At 39.7% G+C, this 22,003-nt stretch overlaps 1 protein-coding gene across 1 annotated transcript in view; it reads right to left on the bottom strand.

The window, feature by feature from the left end:
* The window catches only part of POC1A (POC1 centriolar protein A), a 74,441-nt gene that overhangs the window by 5,594 nt on the left and 46,844 nt on the right, over positions 1-22,003 (bottom strand). The window contains exons 8-9 of the mRNA XM_065749366.1: positions 21,840-21,938; positions 6,443-6,583 (exon numbers count right to left, since the gene is read on the bottom strand). Coding sequence (XP_065605438.1) covers positions 6,443-6,583; positions 21,840-21,938 — 240 coding nt within the window. The remainder of the gene's footprint in view (positions 1-6,442; positions 6,584-21,839; positions 21,939-22,003) is intronic.

Genomic DNA, 22,003 nt, shown 5'->3' with positions numbered 1-22,003 from the left:
GATGGGGAAGAAAAAACCAAGCATATCTTTCAGTATCTTTACAAGTTCCATGCAACGTGTTCTCCCTCCCCTTATCTTACAGGAACCAGCACAGAGGGAAGGCAGTGCAGCAGCAGAAAAGCAAAGCACCGAAGGGATGGATGGCCTGTGGATTTGCAGAATTAGACAGTTAAGGTCTGACCTGGACTTGCAGGCTTAATTGCTCTACCTCTTGCCATGCACACTCGCTTGTTTGAAGAGCTAACTGTCCAGCTCTGATGTCCTATGGGTTACCTGGCTTTCCATAAGAACATTTTAGCTCCAAAGAGGCCCAAAAGTATAGAAAGTAAACCAAATTATAAAAATGCTGTATCCAAGGGGGCAGAAGGGTCCCTCCTTGGCAAATGCTAATGAGTGGGTTCAGTGGTACCTATAATTTCTCTAAACAAATCCAGTGAGTAAAATAAACAAGCAAAGAAACAGTTATGAGGATGAGCCATGTAGCCTTACATCTGCATGCTTACAGGAAATAAAAAAACCTCCCTCCACAAATGATAGTTTTAAATAACCAGATTTAAACTGTAAAAATGAAGAGGCTCATGGGAGAACTTGAGCAGCAAGTCACATTAAAGTTCAAACATGAATCCTTCTGGCAAGAAGTACCCTTTCCACCCATTGTACAAAGCTTTGCCCTGACTTGCTGTCAGCCTCCCACTTCAGTAGCCACATCCAGAGGAACCCAAAGGATGCTCGTTCTATTAGTAAGTAAACTTAAAGAAAACTAGGCTGCCCTCTTTATGCACACATTAACCCTAGCACTGTTTCTAGTTTGGACTGGAAACTGCTACCAACACTCAACAAAGTTGGTGCTTTAGACTAACCAAGGGAAAAATAAACAACTCTCATACCTGGTAGCAGAACAAGACATGAAGCCTTCACTGGTATTAACGCATTACCAAGCAAACAAATGCATGTGGCACTCTTCGCACATCAGGACTAGTTCTACCTATCAAAGTCTTCAACTCAGGAACCAAATACACTAGTAACCTTTCTTTAGAATTTTCACATGAAAAAGATGATAGTGCCTTGTCCTTTCAAATTAAAAAAAAATCTGCTAAGCCAGATGAATTTTAAATAAGCTCCATAGTTCTTCATCATTCCACTCACAAAGCCTATCTGCACCAAGTATTTCACAGCAGATTTAATGATAGAATATTGATTATTTCACAATGAAAACATTTCATTTAGTCATTTCGTCTTCACTCCCTCAATATTTCTTTAATGCAACCTCATGAATTTTCACAATTATTTTAAAACACTTTAATTCCACAAAATTCACTATCTGGTACTGTAAAATGCTCAGCCCTGGTATAGGCAGACAGGTCATAGTTCCTGTACAGCCAGGGTTACTAAAGTCCACAAACACGCTGGATGAGCTTTTCTAGCATGTGTTCCTTCCACCACCAAACACTCCACTTTCTGAGATGCCTGAATCAGTTAAATAATAAATGAAGGACTGTAGAAGCAGCTTTGGTGGTCTTGCTTGGTTCAGTGACAACAGCAGCAGCATCACTTAAATACTCATTTCACCTTTTACATCATAGAAAGCATACAAAGTACCTGAAAACTCTAGCACTGGCAACTTTGCCAGACCAATCAGCGTAGTCAATACCAATGTCACAGTGGCCAGACGGGCCCTGGAACTCAGCAAAGGCTCTCCTTTGTATTAAATCAGCACATCCAATCAGCATCCCATGGGCTGCATACAGCCCTCTGCCCATCAGGTTGCCCAGGGCCTTACCAAGCTTTACCTTGAAAGTCTCTGTCATGGTTTTATGATTTTTGGTATTGGTATTCCACATCATAACATCATGTAGTGCATTTAAAGAGTTAATGCTCCGGCTCCATGGATCATCGATAGTTATGGGTATACCTGTCTCAAACGAGAAGAAGAACTATGTTCCCCAGAGGACTTTGCTTTGCTTTGTATTTTTACGTTTTTCTGCTCAGAGGGAAAGATAAAAAACAGCAGTGGGTGCTTTCTGCTGTCTTGCCTTCAGCGTTTATCGTAAGGCCTTCGGTTTATTGGATATTCTCTGTTGCTCATTCTACTTGATATATTAGTTTTAATTCCATTTATATTGTATTATATTGTATTTTGCTTTCTGCTATCTTATTTAGTAAATCAGCTTTCCTCCTCAGATTGTTGCCACTATTTTGCTTTTAGGCCCATCTCCCTTTTCTCTTTCCCCCTTCCCCTTTCCAAGGGCATGGGTCCATGGGTCCCCTGCACCAATCGTCATGGAACCAGGCTGATAAAGAGCATGTCCCCTTCTTTCCTGTAGCTCCCCTTTAGATACTGACAGGCCTCTATCAGGCCACCTTGCGGACTTCTCCATGCTGAAGAGCTCCAGCTCCCTCAGCCTGTCCTTACAGGAGAGGGATTCCATTCTATGGATCATTTTTGTGGCCCTTCTCTGGATGTGCTTCAACAGGTCCAGGTCTCCCATGTACTGAGGGCTCCTCCTGGACACAGTACTCCAGGTGAAGTCTCACAGATAATAGCAGAGGGGCAGGGTCACCTCACTGACATGCTAGTCATGCTTCTTTTGATCTAGCCCAGGATGCAGCTGGCTGTCTGGGCTGTGAGGGCACACTGCTGGTTCATGTCTAGCTTCCCATCCATCTGTACCTACCTTTTTCAGGTCTTTTTCAGCAGGGCTGTACTCAATCCTTTCATCCCCCAGCTTGTTTTGGTAGTGGAGGTTGCCTTGACCCAGGTGCAGTATCTTGCATTTGGATTTGTTGAACTTCATGAGATTCACCTGGACCCACTGCTCAAGCCTGTCTAGATCCCTCTGGATGGCATCTCATCCCTCTGGTGTGTCAACTGTACCCCACAGCTTGGTGTCATCAGCAAACTTGCTGAGGGTGCACCTTACCCTGCTGTCAGTGTCACTGATGAAGATATTAAACAGTATTGGCCCCAGCAAAGACCCCTGGGGGACAACACTGATCTCCATCAGTGTTGTCCCCCAGGGACATTAACCACCACTCTCCATTAACCACCACTCTCTAGACGTGATCCCACAGTCCAGAGAGAAGGATGTTGTGGGGTACTGTATCAAAGCGCTTACTGAAGTTGTGGTAAGATTACACCACTGGCTCTTTCCTTGTCCACTTATGAAGACATCACAGCATGAACTTCATAACATAAAAAGGAAGCACATCACAACACAGTTACAACACAGTTGTAACAGTCTGCTGGATGTCATATGCAACAGACACTAGTTTCCTCAGTTCTTGCTGGAGAAACGTGGATGAGAAGTGCCAAGTGAAGAAACAAGCCTGCTCCAGTGCATCCTGCTGTGCCCTAATGCCTTATTCCGTCAGCGTTTCTACTTTCATTTAGTGGTGGGCAGGAAGGTACCTCTTAATCAAATAAAAACAATTCTGCTATCTTCAAGTGCATGACACTCCATCCAAAAATCTATTAGCAACAAAATGAAGGTGTTGGTAGTGAGTGAGCAGCAATGCTGCTTCAAGTATGTGGCAGAGAACAAAGCTGTGTGCCAGCAAGAGATGACAGCGTTCAGATGATTTCTTGCTATTACTGCTTTGAGCAGAAAAATTTGAAGTAAAAAACACCAGTATTTTTTCTCTTACACATTACAAAATGTTTACCATAATAAACCTTGAAATGATAGCTAAGGAAATGTTACAAAAATTATAGATTCCATAGATTAATGTTGCATTTGCATATTTTTGCAGAGTAGTCTACCACAAGTTCAAGTTTCCTCCACATTATATTGATACAGCATTGGAAACCATGATAAGCACAAGGAGAGCAGGAACTTATGGTGTCACAACAGAAATGTACCCAACCTCCCACACCAAAATTCTTGGTAAACTCATGGACAGCTACATCAAATTTCTGGAAATATTTTCAGGGTGATGGTGAGGTGCACCTGGCCTTTCTCTTCAGCTAAGAAAACAGCTTGAAAATATCAGTACACCTATACTGTTCGTGTTGTTTTTAAGTGAGCAATACTTGGGAATTATATAGCAATGACTTTTAACAGTGTTGGGAGACTACTGGTATAGCCTGTTGTGAAGAGGGAAAAATGATGAAGCCTGTCATGTCTTATTTCTTCAAGAAGACTTTTTGTTGTTTATTTGTGAAAGCATTTTTTAAAAGCAGTGGTGTCCTTTCACAGAAAGAAGTTACCAACTCCAAAGTTGGTGAAACTCTGTAAAAATATACAACATTAGCTTGGGTCTGCGATGTGCAGGAAGCAGTGCTCAGTTACGCTTTGGGAGGAATAGCCAAGAAAGACAACCTCACAATTATCACCAGCTGCTGTTTCCTTTTCACTCAGATATCAGGTAGCAACCAGCATGTTGTGGTTCCATCTGAAAAACATCTAACTGGCGCTCATCAGGTGATAAAAGATTGAAAGTGGGATAAAGGTGGCTTCAACAGACCTATGCTCCCTTCTGTGTCATAACTCATCCACAGGGTCTCCCAATAACAGGAGGGAAAAAAGGTGCAGCTACATAAACTATTTCCTTTCTGTTACCTTCCATTTCTTTGCTCTGCTAACTGCACCTATGTTCCTCCTCCTTCAGCAATTTCCTCTCCTACTTTAAAAGTAAAGGATTCTTCCATGTTTGTTTGCATAAGCTTGATAGTTTTGTGTTGACTTGTTTAACTTCTAAATATTACAAAGTTAAAATTAAAATGAAGAATTATGAAACCACTGGAACATACTGGGTACATTTACTTGTGCATATACATGGTGTTAAAATAAAATACAACAATACACTAGAACCAATGGAAAATAAAGTGCTGCACAGAAGGCAAAAAAAAAAAAGCTACAGCTGAAAGGTTGCTGAATGCACAGCTACTCAAAGCAGCTTTTACTTTTTTTTTTTTTTACACTATAATTTCATGGCTAGTTTCAATTTTATCCTACAACCTACTGTTTTATTCCTGCCCCAGTGATCTCTATTTCACTCTCTTTTTACTAGGTTTAAAATAGCATTTTGATTACTTTTTTCTGGTTATGCAATGACTTGCAGAGATGTTTGCAATGCTTTCATCTAGTTTAAACCCCACAAATGCTGTTTACTACAATATTTGCCTCCTCTAAGTACCTATGAAGTTGAAAAGGAGACATTACACATACTTCATCAGAACTATGGATCTGATCTATGTAATTAAAAATAAATATCGGATTCCAAACTTAATAAGGAGACATAATAATAGTAAGGTATTTTTGATTACACCAGGTTGTGTTTTCATGGTAAAAATGCAGAAACAATGTCACAGAAGAGTTTTTTTCCTCCAGTGTTCTAAAGATCCTAAACACTATAGAAAAGTGCTTTCTTGCACTTCTGCCAAATGAATTTCAATATCTTTTAGTTTTCACTCTATTTTAGAATGTCTGTAAGTCCTAGAATGATTTATATCCCTAAATGAGCCCTTCTTCAATACCCGTTGAGTTCTCCAGTGCATCATCTTAGATGTTTTTTGGAGAACATGTACTTCTCTGAAGAAAAGAGAGCCAATTCAAACCAGTCTAGTGTGTTCAATATTCATTGTTAAGCATCTGCTTGCTCTTCCCCAGAAACAATATTCAAACTTGCAGAAAATAACTCCCATGCTCATTCTTACCACAATGGTGTGCTCTACAGATCAATGGTGCTTATCATCCTATGCCTTCTCCCTGCTTCTCATATGCCTCAAAAATATGCAATGAAATTTATGCCTGAGAAATGGTCAGAAACAAACATTTCCTAACAGAAATAATGAACAACTTGGTTAAACAGAAAATAACAGCTTTATCCCTAAATTCTTCTTCACACACACTGTGATAGATCATCATTAACAGTTGGTGCCATTCCAGCACTACTTTGGGCCTCTGAGGAACAACAGCATGTGAATGCTCTGCAAGATTTCTTGTTTGCTAGCTGTAGGTGAAAGCACATTTGAGAGATGGGGCCTAGGAAGGCCTAGAAGTGTAAGAGGAGAAGAAAATACTGCTGAAATTTGACTGTATAGATGAATTTTGGGTGGGGGGAAAGGATCTGAGTTTGCTCACAGAATGTGCTGTAATTGGGGAAGGACCAGCCAGTTACTCAGTGAGACAGAGTTCTAGTGTGGGCAATTATAGCCACACCTTTATTAGTTATAACCTTGGATAAACTTTGGCTAATAACATAAGGTACCAGAGCTGGCTTAAGTAGCTCTCAGCTACAGTGCAGCATAAAAGAATTAGGGAAAGAATGGAGCCTGAATTAGAAGTTCTAATGCGAGGGAACTGAGATATGCTGACAAGATCAAAAGAGATTCATCAGTTAACCACTAAAAAGCAGAGATTTTGAACTAGTCACATTTATTCTATGAAGCTACTGCAAAAATATTTTCATTTTCATTATAAAATCAAACAGCAAACCATACCTGAGTCAGAACATCCAGTTGTCCTACAATACGCTCCAAGGTATCTCCAAGATTGACATCCTCCCCTTGACATTCATGGTTCCTACTGGTATCCTGAGTTTTTATTTTCTTAAGATGAACACCACAATCCATTTCTGATGGCTAGAAAATTAAACAGACATATTCTGCCAATGCAGCAGAAACAACTGGAAAATAATTTCTGTTTTATGGGGGGTAAACCTTGAAGTACATTTTATGTTGGGAAACAGTCTAAAAGGACAAGAGATATGTGTTTGTTCTGCCATGGTTGGAGAAAGAAAAACTGCTGCCAACTCCTCTTGTTCACAGTCTGGAGTGGTATGATTTTTGTTGGCAGTGTGTGTGTATTTTCTCTTTAAAGCCTGCATCAGGAAAGGCAAAGCTTAGATGATGAAGAAATCCTGCAAGGCTCAAGTTCTGTATGATCAAAGACCTTTGCATATTTGTGTTTAGGCACAGAATGTGCATGTAAATGGACACTAAATGGAGCTACCTCAAAATTACAGAATTAAATAAGCTACTCTGATAGGAGTCAAATTATTTTGTTCCAACAGTGTAAGGAGAAAAAACATTTAGTGCCTCATGCAGCAAAAGGTTCCCTCCATGGTCGTTAGTTGTAAGAAAGCAGGGATGTAGAACTGAAGCTCAGCAAAAGCAAAGTGATCCAACATGCATTACATGGTACACGGCTTTGATTTAACCCTGATAATTTTTATATTTTTTAATCTTAAACCAATTTTCTCTCTCCAATGAGATGTAAGTGTGCAAATCTGAATATTTCATTCAGAATAAATTAAGTTTTTAAAACATATGCAGATCTTTACTAAAGAACTTCTTTCAAAATGCTATATTCCTTCTAGAACAAAAACTATTTGCATTAATTATCTGTATTATAACAAGTAGAAGTTATAGAGTTTATCTAACTAAATAAGTTAGCCAACCAACACATTATTAAGCAAATGCAGACTTAACTTCCTTACCCTGCACTAACAGCCATTATTTGGATCTAATGCCAAGATCCCAGAGCTTAAAATGTGGTTCTCCATGGCCTGATGCCTGGTGCAGTTCTGTCCTATGGATGGGACTTACTGCTCATGTAAATGACAGTAGTTTGCAAAATTCAACAAAAAAGCAAGGGAACCTGACAGACTGAAAAACAGTCTCTATGAGTAGCTTCTGTCTTTTCTCCCCACACTGCTGTGAAAGCATTTGTAGTGCTGTACTTAATCATTCATCTCTCCGCATTTCATGTAACACGACCTTAGAACATTCCACATAACTTTCAAACCAAAACTGTTTAGTGTACCAAAATCTCTTTTTAGATAAAAATGTAAAGAGAGTCTATGGGGACTCAGATCACTGTCTCTTCCCTCAAGGCTGGTTGGAAGGAAAGACCAGGCAGAACATGTTCTCTGAGACGAGACACACAAAGCCCAACCACCATTACCACGTGCAGTGAAAGGCCACCAACATGCTGCTTGTGAGCTGCTGGGTGGCACTGTCAGCCCATAGGAAGGCTCACTAGGCTGAGGTCCAGCCCACCAGTTAAACAAAATAAGCAACACGGAATGCAAAAATCAGACACATGACTGCGAGAAAAAAAACTAGCAGTGGTAGTAGGCTTTGGCAGAACACGTGCTGCTGTTTACTACCTATTGTTAAGATCTGACCACTCTTCTAAATCCTACCAACCATCAGACAAAGACTGACCATCCAGTGTCTTTCATCAACACAGGTCACAGTGCAAAGCCTGGGGCTACACTCAAACTACTTTGTGCTGCTGGCAGTCCAAGAGCCATGTGTTGTTCGCTGATGCACTAATTTAAGCAACAAAAAATATGATCTTGTGTGTACTGAGATAAAGCCAGCCTTACAAAGCTGCTATTTGCTGTCTAAATTGTAATTGTGTAAATCTGAATAAAACAAAAATGCTGTTAAAAAAACTAGCCTCTTAGCTTGCTCAAATTTTAGGAAGTTACACAGAAACAATAGGAATGAGAGGTCCTTGAAGCCAAGTGTGAAGATAAGTAGCTGCTTTTTGCAACTCAGTGGGCGGAAGTCCCATCAAGATGAGGAGGCATAGTTGACAACACAGTGGTGGGTCCAGTGAAGTGGAGTTGCATTTGCAACTCAGTGGGTAGTCCCGTGAAGATAAGGAGGCAGAGTTGCTGTTGTGACACAATGCAACCCCCAAAGGTTTTGCAATAGCCTTCATGACCAGATAGGCCCAGAGACCTTCCTACATTTGCATTACACATGCTCAGAAGGGGGGAGGCATCCAATGAATACATAACCAATGTCTTGGGAATGTGATGAATCTGTATATGCTATGCCTATAAATGCATAGTCACCTCTTTCCCTGGCATGCAAGTTAGGCAGGAGATATCCCCTTCGCACCCAGTTCCTGCTTTATAACCTTACAAGGGTTATAGACTTTGATTCCACAGGTCAGTCTTGTATTTGGGGAAGAATAACCACATGCATCAATACTAGTTAGGGGATGACCTGATGGAGAGGAGCTCTGCAAAGAATAACTTGCAGTGTCTTGATGGGCAGCAAGTTGGTCATGAGCCAGCAGGGTCACAATCTTGTGGCCAAGAAGGACAATGGTATCCTGTAGTGCATTAAAAATAGCATGGCCAACATGTCGAGGGACATTATCCCCCTTGCTATGCCCTGGTGAGACCACATCTAGAATACTGTGTCCAGTTCTGGCCTCCCCAATTCAAGAAAGACAGGGAACTGCTGAAGACAGTCCAGGGGAGGGCTACAATGATGGTTAGGGGCCTGAAGCATCTCTTGTGTGAGGAAAGGCTGAGGGAGCTGGGGCTGTTCAGCATGGAGAAAAGAAGGCTGAAAAGGGGATCTCATCATTGTTTATCTAAAGTGCTGGAGTAAAGTTGATGGGGGCAGACTCTTTTCAGTGGTGTGCAGCAATACAACAATGGAGTAACTGGCAGAAACTGCAACGTGGGAAGTTCCATACTAACACAAGGAAGAACTTCTTTAAAGTAATGGTGGCAGAGCACTGGAACCATCTGTTCAGAGGGGTGGCTGAGTCTCCTATGGAGATAGTCAAGGCCTGCCTGAATGCTGACCTTTGCAACCTCTTGCAGAGAACCTGCTAAAGCAGGAGGATTAGACTCAATGATCAATAGAGGTCACTTCCAATTCCTGTGATTCTGTGATTTGGTGAAACTGAGAGACTCGGGGAAAAGAAAAGAAAAAAAAAAAAGAGATGCACACTGTTTATCTGAACCTCAATTGTACTGATCTAAATTTGAAAGAAATACCATTAAATCTTTTTCAAGAAGTAGTCTTCACAAGCATGTAAAGTAATATTTTAAAATGTATCCCCACAGAGCATTAGTGATGTCCAGTGAAATAATATTAACTTCAAGGTAAAGTCTGCAGGAAAGTCAGATAGAGTACATGTTAGGCTATAAGACTCATTAAAAACTGAGGGCTAACTTCACTTCTTCCTGCTATATAAAAAATATAGTTGATTGAAAACAGCTCTCTAAGCTCAAACACATTTTTCTAGACTGGAAAAGCATCCCTTTCCAAGGTAACGCTGTAATTTCTGGAGAAATTGCACTCTTGAAGACTAGCAATACTTCACCTCTATCCTCCAGACCAACACAGAGGAAAAGATTGCATCAGGATATAAGTTAGATGAGTTTTGTCAGACAGCTCAAGGGATTGATAGAGGGGGGTTGAATTTGACCCATAGTTTAAGCACTTTCACAGACCACCACCAGCAACTGGATGAGGATCATCTGAAGGAAGGAGCAGAGCTGTAGATTATAAGGAAGAAGCAGGGCTGTAACAGAGATAAGGGATAATTGGGAACGAGTAGGACTGTAGTCAGCAGAACCAGGAGGAAAAAAAAGGGAACTGCTGTAGGAGTTCAAAAGGACACTGCAAGGAAGACTGCTTACTTCATCCAAGAACAACCACCAGATGGGGAGGAAGACATTGAGCCTTCATCCACCGACCACCTAAGGAAGCCAAAGTGTGTGCGTCAGGGGGGAGGGATGAAAACAATGAATATGTAAACAAATGTCACAAAACCTGATGAATATGTATGAGCTTGACTTACAAATATGTACCGATTCTGCTGGTATGTGTGCAAGTTTGGTGGAGCTATCCCCCTGGCACCTGACGCTTGCGCATATACCGCGTAAACATACCTGCTTTATAACCTAACTCTGGGTTTATAGAGTCTGATTCCACAAATCAGGATCACAGCTCATCCCTGATCACTTCCTGCCTCAGCACTCAGTTCTGAATACAAAATGGGACTTGAGAGGGAAGGAAGATGGAAGGTAAATCATGAGAACAGCTTCTCTGTAGTAAGAACAGCTCATCACATAGATCAAATGGACATCAAATGGCTTGCATAAACGTAAACTTAAGAACAAGAATGTGGAGACTGCTAAATTTGTCGATAAGAAAGCAGAACAGATATCCTTTTGTCCTGATAAAATAACCAAACAGATATCTCCACTCACCACAATACCCACGGGAACAGTTAGGGCTCTCTCCCTTTGACCCTTATCTTTAACCTCATGACCACCAGAGTTGGAATGTAATGAATATGTACGTGTTATGCCTTTAAATGTGTAGTTGTTTCTCTCTTCAGTGTGCATGTTTGGTGGAGTGATCCCTATGCACCCAGCATTGTAATAAAGGGATATTTATTGCTTTACTGGCATAACTGGCATTTACTGGCATACTGCTTTACTGCTTGACATAACTCATTGGTATGGCAATTTACTCTGTCAGTTTTCACAGCTTCAAAGGTGGGAAGTATGTTACTTGCCTTTTATTTTTGTTTGCACTTCTGTTTCACAACATACTGTAAGCTGATTTAGATATACAAGAGAACAAAATGGTTTTAGATATGAGATATGACCCTTCTTCCCATAAGTTACAAAAATATAAGGTTAAAACATTATAACTTGGCACATCTACTGTAATGGATGTTTTTTTTCCCATAGTCCAATAACTATTGACCTCATAATAACTCCAAGATGAAACAGTTAATAGGTATAGCTCAACTATCTTTAAGTCCCAAGGAACTGTTGTGCCAGTGCTTAAGTAGATCACTGGGCAGAGGTAGGTGGGTGGTTTAAGGTTTATGGATTTCAAATGAATCTCACCATCTAGCTTTACTAATCAGGATGTCAGAAAAGAAAGAAACAGGAGTAGTAAATAACAGTACTCAAACACACTAAACCAATCTATCCATTTATAAAATGCTACACTTGGACCAACATTTGTATTTGCAGAAATTCCCTTTCTCTTGAAGTGATGTCTGTCTCCAGCCAAGAGGTCATTCTTTCCCTGCTCCTTCCTGCCAGAAGGCTCATCTGGAGGGAAAATCCATTCTCAATTCTTCCTTTTCATTTTTAATTCATTTCACTCTTCTAGTTTGCTGTCTCTTGGTCCACTACAATTACATCTGCAGTCTATAAACATTTTTTAAAAAAAGAAGTGAAACATTAGCTTTGTGGTGTTTGAGGTAACTTCTGGTAACAAGTGTGCAGTCTGCCAAAAGCATCTAAGCTATGTGTTGTCCACACATTCCAGGTCTGTGATAAGCACTGCTATACCATGTCATCAGCTGGTTCTATGTGCCACCTGAGATCAGGCTCCTGTTTCCCCACACTCTGTATTCACTGTTTCACACATGCCATTATAGGAACAGAAATACAGGCAAGAGAATTATAGGGAATAATTTTCACCAGAAATTGAGCTACTGCTCTCTTACTCTACTTAAGATTGTTCTTAGGAAAATTTCTCAAGAAAAACTGCTAAACACTGAAGCAAAATGTCTATACCTCAACTTAGGTTCTCCTGCTACTGACTCTTTCACACCAAAAGCAAAAGATTCCAAATCAAAATGCAAACCACACAGAGTATTCTCATTAAGTGAGAGACAACAGCTCCCAGATTGTGCTCTTCTTCTGCATCATTTATCTCCTTCTAATGAAGTACATATGTGTATGTTGTACTACTATTGCCGTGTCTATGTATGTTACATATCCATGACTGTTAAGCATATATACACACACATACATAAATGTACCTCACCACCACCCCCCCCCCCCAGATTGATAGAAAAGATAGAAAACAACATGCCTATTTGCTATTGCACTCAGTGGAAGTTTGATTTTTAGCAAAAGAGTTCAAGGTCTTATGAAAAAATCTTCCGAAGCTTGAGGCATTTTCATCCATCTCCCTAAGCTGACACAGAATAGCAGACTGGAAATATATATAAATCTTGACTCCATCTCTTTGCTTTGAATTATGATCGAAGCATTAAAACAAACCACATACAGTAAATTTGAATTTACCTAAAAACCCTGAGATGGTGCTGAACTGAAAAGGCCATTTTTATTCTGACCCTTAACGATTTGTAAAGGCTTGCCTTACTGTTCAAAAGTCTTAAACAAGAGATCTATCTGTTGTAAGAGAAAAAAAATTAAAATCTGATCTTACTTCTGTGAAAAACCTTGTCAAACTAGAACACTGAAGAAACAGCTGAAGCAGCACAGCTGCTCCCAGCTGCTGTTGGGAAAACTACTGCAGGTTACTGCAGTCATTCAAATCCTCTTGGAAAGATAAGTTAGGAGAATACAGGCAACTTGTATTCTGCCTTTTCTTCTCACCCAAGTCCTTCTTCAAGACAAGATGGAAAAAGTCTGATAAATTGTCTTAAGTATAATGTAAAAATTGTTAAAACACAGAAATGGAGAAGATGTGAGCTTTTATCTGTTGGTCCTGCACATTCTTTCCTATTTTCACAGACCAGATCAATGGAAAAGTAAACTCAAGAGTTTCAGGGGAAAGAGCAACATAGAGGCAAAACCTTCTAGCTCGAGAAAAATAACAGTTTCATATGATAACAATAAAAAGAACAGAAGATCATAAGGCTAACAATGAGCAGAGGCTTCCTGGAATAACTCCTGCGAAACAACAATGCTGTTATCTGCTCGTGAAGGGGACAACAATGGAGAAGAGTGAAAGAACACTTGTTTTGCTCTGCTAATGTTACTCTCCGATTAGTTAAAAGTTGAACTTTAGAGCTCATGTGGATCCAAAATTTTCAACAATGAAACTGAGGGGTTATGTGGTAATGTTCCTCCCAGTAGCTCTTTTTTCTGTATTTCTGTTCCTATAGCAGCTCATTTCCACACATAACCATTACTTTGGTACTGAGACTTTTGGTGACATTATTCTCCATGAGCGTTAAGACATTGAACTGCTGTTGAACAGCTTCCAGACTTTATTCCAGACTTTATTCATTATTCCATCCTAAATTCTGGGAAGTTCCTTAATACCTCCCAGGTGTTGCCTCCTAGGGTGTATGGGAACACATTAGAAAGAACAGTGTGAAAAAATAAGAAGCCTATGTCCCTTTTGAACCTCTGTCACTGCAAAAACATGAAGTCACAGGTTATAACAGCCTTATGAGTGAAATCCCTTCAACAAAAGGGAGAGTGAAAAATCAGTCAGCTATGAGTAACTGCAACTGTACCACTTGCAAATGATGTATGGAAGAGGTCTTTAACATCCCACAATCAGTTGTATTAAGACTCCTGCCCTTCCTTATCAGGTTCTGCCTTGACAGCAGAGCAGTACAGAAAGCAGCAGAAGCATAACTTGAGCACTTATCATCATTGCTCATGTAAGTAAATAATCTACCTACCTATTCTAAGAAGAAGTTAACCAGATATGCCAGGCTGAAGCTTCCCAGAGTGGGAAAACATCCTCAGAGAAACAAGGTGACAAACAAATTGGAAAAGAAACAAACAAACAAACAAAAAAACAATTTGCAGGCCACATTTAACCTGAAGGATGACCTTGTTGAAGATAGGATTCCTCTCATAGTTCTTAATAATAAAGCAATAAATAGATGTAAACAGAAATACAGATTTACATTCAGTTGAACAGAGCTCCCACTGTACCTTCGTAGGAGGGAATTTCACAGCAATTAAAAAAATGTATATGCATACTTGTAAGCATTAATGGAAGCCAAAATTAGAGATAATTACCAGTTTGGAATCCACAAGGGTTAAAAGAAGTACAACTGGCCTCTGAGTAATTCAGGAGGAATTTATTTACACTAAGACTGAATCAATCAGCGTGAAGTCCAAAGATGTTCAAGGCCAACACTCCAGAAGGAATGTGGAGCTGGGTTTGGAAGTTCAGCTATAGGCTTCAGAGATCTCCATGGATCACAACACTGACAAGTCCATATCACTGTTCACACCCATTTTTCTTTAAAACAATTTATGACATCACCACAGTCAGAATTGCACATTTTGTACCAATTTCTTGTCAAACAAACAAACAAAGAATTGCAGCTGATAATTATTCAGGATCCAGTTTGTTCAGGAAGGACTTTCTGGTCAAAATTTGGGAGAATCATGCTGAAATGATAGTCTTTGCAAAGTTTCATGGACTATAACATAAGAAATTAATTTGCAATCTGTTTTAGAAAAATAGATACTGAAGAAATAAGCATAATCCAATACCTTCTGGAGAAAATTGTATACTTAGCAGTGCAAAAAGAGGTCTAAATGTCTATCTTAACCAAAAGGCCCATTGGAGGAGCCATGAGCAGTGATCTTTTTTTCAGAAGCCCTTTCCTCAGAAACACTGCTCTTCCTGATCTTCACCAAATCTGCTGTCATTAGCTTTCAACTGGGTAGCTCTGAAATTCAGTACCATTTACCTTCAACAGAGCTAACTACATTTAAAATATCTGTGTATTCAAACTTTAAAAACAAATAAACAACAACAACAAAAAACAAAGATTTCCTGGCAGAAGACTGACAGAGGAACACTTTAACATCTCTACCCATGTGAGTTCAGTCTCCCAAAAGTCTACTCAAATTGGGCAGTTCTCAGCACCATATCAGGTGCTGAAAACTAAGCTATATCTTCTGAGACACAGTAGCTAAATATTTGCTGCCTTTACCATTTGAACTTATCCTAGAGCTTACCTCCAAATCAAGAAGCTTGCATATGAACAACTTTTCTCAGGAAAATTAACATTGCGTCTATGTGAAACATTTAAGTTATATAGCTGCAGGATTCACAGCTGAGGTAGCAAGAAAAACACCTCCTGATCATCACCTTACAGTTTCTGGTCTGGTTACCTTTCCCACCAGGATACCCTGAGATGAACAAGCAAAGCACTCACAAAACTCACAGGTCTTTCATTGCCTTCTGAACACAAAAAGCTACCTTCCCCTCTGTTAAAGTTTACAGTTCAAGTATTTTTCATTAGAAAGTTTGATGCAACAGCAAAAAGAATCATAGGGTTAGATGCAAAATCTCTACATCATCCCTTCTTTGACTTGCAGAGTACTTGGCACAGTGAGCTGTAATGTGCCAAAAGAATGTGTACAATTACATTAAAGATTGAGTAAAGAATCCCTCCATTAATGAATATTTCCTATTTTCCATAACATTACACTAAAAATACTATTTACCAAATTAGCTCATTCAATACTTTTCTTACCATTCATCATTTTCAGTAAGTACAAACTTAGAGAAATACCCAGCCACTTCACACGACATGAACTGTTTAGTATTTGTTCATTACACTTCACCATACACTGCCTTCTTGGAATTTGCCAAGCAATAGCAGCAAATCCATCCCCCAAAGAAACAGGTGTTACTGAACACTCATGTCATCAATAGCTGCATGAACAAAACTTTCCACATATCTGAACCCCCCCCCCCCAAAAAAAAAAACAAAAACACCCACCATCAAATCCCCTAAGTAAAACACGTTATCTACCCTCTCTGAAAAATAACCAATTTGGAATTAAGTCAATATTTTCAATAACATACCAGGTCTGAGAGCATGTTCTTTGATCCCATCCAACGCAGCTCTTCATACAGACTGACCCTTGTGCTCAGATACTGACCCCAGGACAACTGTAGGAGCCCATATATATGAAACAATAGGCAAAAATCTATGACTATTATGACTTTCCCGTAGGTCTTCACTGCTCAGTTTTTCAGCTTAGGACATAATTTTACTTATACCCATTAGATTCTAGACCAAAGACAAAAATTAAATCAAGATACAAGATAATAAGACATTTCTTTCCCAGAGCTTCACACAGTGCTCATGATGAGTGTTTGCACTTAACTGACATTTTCAGGGCAATTAGGCAACCCTTTGTAGCAGCAGTTATTAGTGTATAAATGATAAATAAGCATTTCAGTTTCCATAATTCTAATCTAGATATCTTAGAATCTCTCACATCTACAATAACAGATATTTATAATTTATATTGGACAGTTTCAGTGTTCTTTCTTACTGCGTTTTTGTGTTCTATGCTTTTACACCACAGTCATGACTGTAATTCCTACTCATCATAACCTTCTTTCATTTGCAATAGTTCCTGCACAGAAAAGTTTTGCTTTCAAAGCAAACTGCACTGCGCCTCATTTATTTACAGAAAACACTAGCAGGTGGGCAGAGCAACTTTGAAGTTCACACCTATTACTGCAAACAAGTTCAGTGCCTTGGTTAACAATAAACTTTAACCAACTGCCTCAGAAATTAGCATTTTCCAAAAGCTTCAGTCTCTATCTACCTACTGAAAAGAAAATAATTTCAGAGCAAGTTTGTTTTCAAGCTCACCATCCCAACAGGATTTTTTATGCCTCTTTTATGCCACAGGTTATTTAAGATTCTTTCTTCCTACTCATCTCAATGACGGACCATTGATCTGCATTCAGTTATTCTTTCCTAGTGCTTGTATGTTAATCTGACTTGTCTATGAGAAATTTCATACAAAACAGTTACCACACATCCACTGTTTGGGTTAGTAATCATGCTTTCACAGTATGTAAGAAAAAAGAGTTACATAACTATATGCACAAACTTCTCTTCAAAAAATATTCTCTTTGCCTTAAGTAAGAGATGAAGAGATTCAAATGTGTTAAGTATAATGTTCATTTATTCTAAGGCTACTGAAAATGAATAACAATTAACACACCAATGGCATAACTATATTTAAAAGAACATCTGCACAATTTGTCTTATTCCAGAAGAATCTTGGTTCTGCACGGCAATAGAGAAGAATGAAAAAGGTTATTTTTCAATTGCAGGACATAAAAAGGAGATGAAAAAGTACATGCTGATGCTTTAAGTCATTTTATTGGGAGAGAAACAGGAGAAATAATACTGATGTCTGCTTTTCAAATTAAAAAAAAAAAAGTGCTCTGCTTTAAACAGAAAGAGTTTTTTTGATGATGAATAGTGAAATTCAAGTCTTGCAGTAAATTGCAGTAGCACTCTTCAAGAACAGCCTAACATAATACATTGCACTTGAAAGAAATTAGGTTACTATAAGTGGAGAATTTGTTATGAAGTTAGAATCATACTTCCAAGGGAAAACAGAATTCCTAACCATGCAGTGAGAGGCAGTAACAACTGCACAGAGGAGATCACACTTGAATTGCATTGACAGACAACTGGTTACAGTCATGTTAGCTATCACTGAAGCTCTCCACTGCTATCACCTCTATCCTGCTTCTTAGCCAAGGACAGTTTTTCTGTTGGAAGCAGTCAAAGATTTAATTTACAAATCTCTCTTGACCCTTATAGCTAATCTGGCAGATCCACTGGATGTCTCCCTTGTGCTATTCACACCAAAAGGTAACACTGGTTACCTTAAATCAAGGTATTCCTTGGTTTGGGCAAGGAATAAATAGGAGGGAAGAATACCACTGACTATTACTCTCAGTTTGATCTCACAGAAATTACCCATAACATAATCAATTTCCCTCACTTTTTATATTCCAGTGCTAGTGTTGTGAAAACAGCTACTCCCACACTGTACACCCAAGCCAAAGGGCATCAGTTTGAATACTCACTCCTCTGAAGTAATTTAAATCCCCAGATGAAAGTACATCTCTCCTCAGCACTGATTCACTTTGCCCTCTGCAAAAACACAGGACCTGGCCCAAAACAAAAAACTACACCTCAAAGAATTTACTGTGTCCTGTTTCCCATGAGCACAAATCACAAGGACAGAAAAACTGCAGTCAAACAACACCACATGGACTTAACTGGCAGTAGTATGCAAACCATCCCATCAGAATCCATCAGAGGCTCTGGCAGGTAAACACTTCCCACAGGGGAACAGTTTTACTGAAGGAATCAATGTTCAACAGTTATCTTCAATGCACATCATACCATCAGCAGACAGATGTTCTATAAGTTTAGACTAAGTTTTAGATGAGATCAAGCATTTCTTCTACCCCTTTCCTTAAATTACTACTGGATAATGTGGTTTCGAATTAACAGTGGTGCAAATGAGGGTAAAGTTACCATCTCACAGTAGAGGACATCTTGTCTATACAGTTTACACCATCGCTTGCAATATTGCAAGCTGAATAGTGTTTCTTTCATAAAGGCTTTCTCTGTCTTTGCTACATTTCAGCTCAGAATTATACAACACAGAGTATAAGTAGAGTTCAAAGTCAGTCAAGTACAATAAACAAAGAGGTTGTTCAATTGTTAGTTTCACAGCCTGCATAACTTTAGAGTTAGAACCCAACAGAAGAGGAAAAAGAAGATGCCAGTTTTACTTAATCTTGCCAGGATTAATAAGAGACTTTCACCTACTTCCACAATTGCTTCCAACCTTTTTCTCCTTCCCTCACATCGTAAGTATCCACTGTTTTTCACTGTTTCTCTTCACAAAGCACTCAACATTAGGTTTAGAGTTGTAGCAAGTTACACACAGGCCTTGTCTGACACAAAATACTATGGCTATACCAATACCTACAGCAATGAACTGAGGTTCTATTACATAAAAACACTATCATACTTAATAGAGAGCATAGTTTAGTAGCTTAGTAAAAAACCAAAAAGTAGTAAGATTACAGATACTGCCACAGAGTAAAACTTATCAGGTAGATATTTACCTTTCAATTAAAACATCATACATGCATAAAATCATTCACAATCCATTTTTTATCTTACAGAACATGCTGAACTGCAGAGACCAGCTCCAATGCATGTAAGAGTTCATTAGGTAAGGGATCTAAAGCAAAAAAGGCCAACCAAAAAGCTCTTCTTAGGGCTTTTTGGAAGCCAGCAAGGAGCTGTGCTAGTGCTGGGGCTGGCAGCTTGTGGGTGGGCTGCTTAGCTAGCAGGGGTGGAGCTGGCACTGTACAGTCTTTATCTCTTGACTGTGACCTCGATTCTTGGATACTAGGCTATAAATAGCCCCAGGGAGGGTGGAAGCTAGCACATCAGGTGTTGGTAGTGACAGAGACTGTAGGTTTAACCAAGGACTCCACAGACAGTGGGCTTGTCATTAGAAGACTGTGGTGACTCAGATGGAGGGCCTGCCTAGAAACGTGACAGTACAGACCTCCTGAAATCTTCTTGCACCCCTTTAGGGATACCTTTACCTGTTGGTTCTCTAAAGTGTCTGTATACTAACGCACGCTGCATGGGAAATAAACAGGAAGATTTAGAGGTCTGCGTGTGGTCAAAAGGCCACGATCTCATAGCGATCGCAGAGACATGGTGGGACTGGAATGTTGCCATGGATGGCTATGTGCTTTTCAGGAATGACAGGATGGCAAGGCGGCGTGGTGGAGTTGCACTTTATGTGAGAGAGCAGCTAGAATGTATATAACTTTGCCTGGGGGAGAGTGATTTACCAGTGGAGAGCTTGTGGGTGAGAATTAAGGGGTAGGCTAGTGTGGGGGACACTGTTGTGGGGGTGTATTATAGACCCACTGATCAGGAGGAGGAAGTTGATGAATCCTTCAACAAGAAGCTGGAAGTAGCCTCGCAATATCAGGCACTGGTTCTTACCGGGGACTTCAATTATCCAGATCTTTGTTGGGAAAGCAACACGTCCAGGCTCACATGCTCCAGACAGATCCTGCAGTTTGCTGAAGATAACTTTCTGATGCAGGTGGTGGAGGAGACAACGAGGAGCGGGGAGTTACTGGACCTTGTTCTTACTAATAAGGACGGGCTTGTTAAGGAAGTGAAGATTGGGGGCAGATTGGGATGTAGTGATCATGAGATGGTGGAGTTCAAGATCTTGAGTGGCAGAAGCAAACAAAAAGTTAGGATTGCTACCCTGGACTTCAGGAGAGGCGACTTTGGTCTCTTCCGGGACCTTCTTGGAGCTAACGCGTAGGCTAGGGTGTTGGAGGGCAAGAGAATCTGTGAGAGCTGGTCAGCATTTAAACAACGCTTCTTCCAAGCTCAGTATCGGTGCATTCCTGTGAGTAAGAAATCAGGCAAGGGTGGCAAGGAGACCTGCAAGAGCAAGGAACTCATGCATAAACTCAAAGGTTAGAGAAAGGTCCATGAAATGTGGAAAAACTTCACAGTGAAGGTGATGGAGCACTGGAACAGGCTGCACAGAGAGGTGATGGAGTCTCCTTCTCTGGAGACATTCAAGACCCGCCTGGACGCCTGGACATGTGCAACCTGGTTTAGGGAGCCTGCTTTGGCAGGGGGATTGGACTTGATGATCTCTAGAGGTCCCTTCCAACTCCTGCAGTTCTGTGATTTTGTAATAAAATAGTCATGGTAATAACATATTTTGAAATACTCCAGTTATACTAGAACAGATCAGGAATACATCCAAAGATTTGTAAGGGAATACAAAAATTCAAGTGAAATATCACTCATGCTGGCAATATCTTTAAAGGGTTACTCTTGTAATATCCAGGACATCTAGCATCAACATTACACTTAAATCACTGCATCATACTGAATTATTCAGCTAATGGATTCTTTCATTAGATACAGTCAGAACTCATATGTCTGCAAATATTTAGAAAAAAAAACTCCAATACAATGTCACCCATCTCTCACCTGCATTAAGTGTCTGCTCAGAGATTTATTCTGTCTTTGACACTTGTTAACAAAGAGTTAATGAACATCTATTTCTGGAACTAATGGCAACCTCAAGGATTCATCCAGCTAGTAAATCTGCTTCCACCTGTTATTCATATCTATGCTTTTTATTTCTGGGAGGTGAGGAGAGGTGGGAGTATATTGTCCAAGCCTCTCACATATTCTTAAACACAGGCTGCTAATAAAAATGTAAATATATGAACTACATTTATTGTTCTTTTTTTTTTCATTATTTCATTTTATCATTTTCCTAGAAAATATTTGCATCTAAATAAACCAGAAACAATAGCAATCTAGTAAATAACATAGATCTTACAACTGGAATTAATACCAAGGAAAAAGATGGCTCTGTAGTTCAACCACCTGAAACTGAGTCACGTGTTTTTCAAGTTGTAGACATTGTTCCCAAAAGGAGCTTTATGTAATTTTTGCATGTTGACCTACCAGACTGTGATGGGTCTCATCCACACTAGCACCAGAATTGTGAGATTTCAGAATTTCACCATAATCTACTGCATTGAAATTAGTCTTCCATACCATCACCTGCAGAAGAAAGACAGGTGACTAGGTTATCTTCATCAAAACTTTTTACTACATTTGCTTAGAGG

Source organism: Cyrtonyx montezumae, unplaced genomic scaffold, assembly GCF_038088225.1.
Source record: "Cyrtonyx montezumae isolate F1298 unplaced genomic scaffold, pur_monq_1.0 scaffold_6, whole genome shotgun sequence".
Classification (NCBI taxonomy): domain Eukaryota; kingdom Metazoa; phylum Chordata; class Aves; order Galliformes; family Odontophoridae; genus Cyrtonyx; species Cyrtonyx montezumae.
The sequence above is the reverse complement of the archived record's forward strand: the minus strand, read 5'-3'. Positions and strand labels throughout refer to the sequence as shown.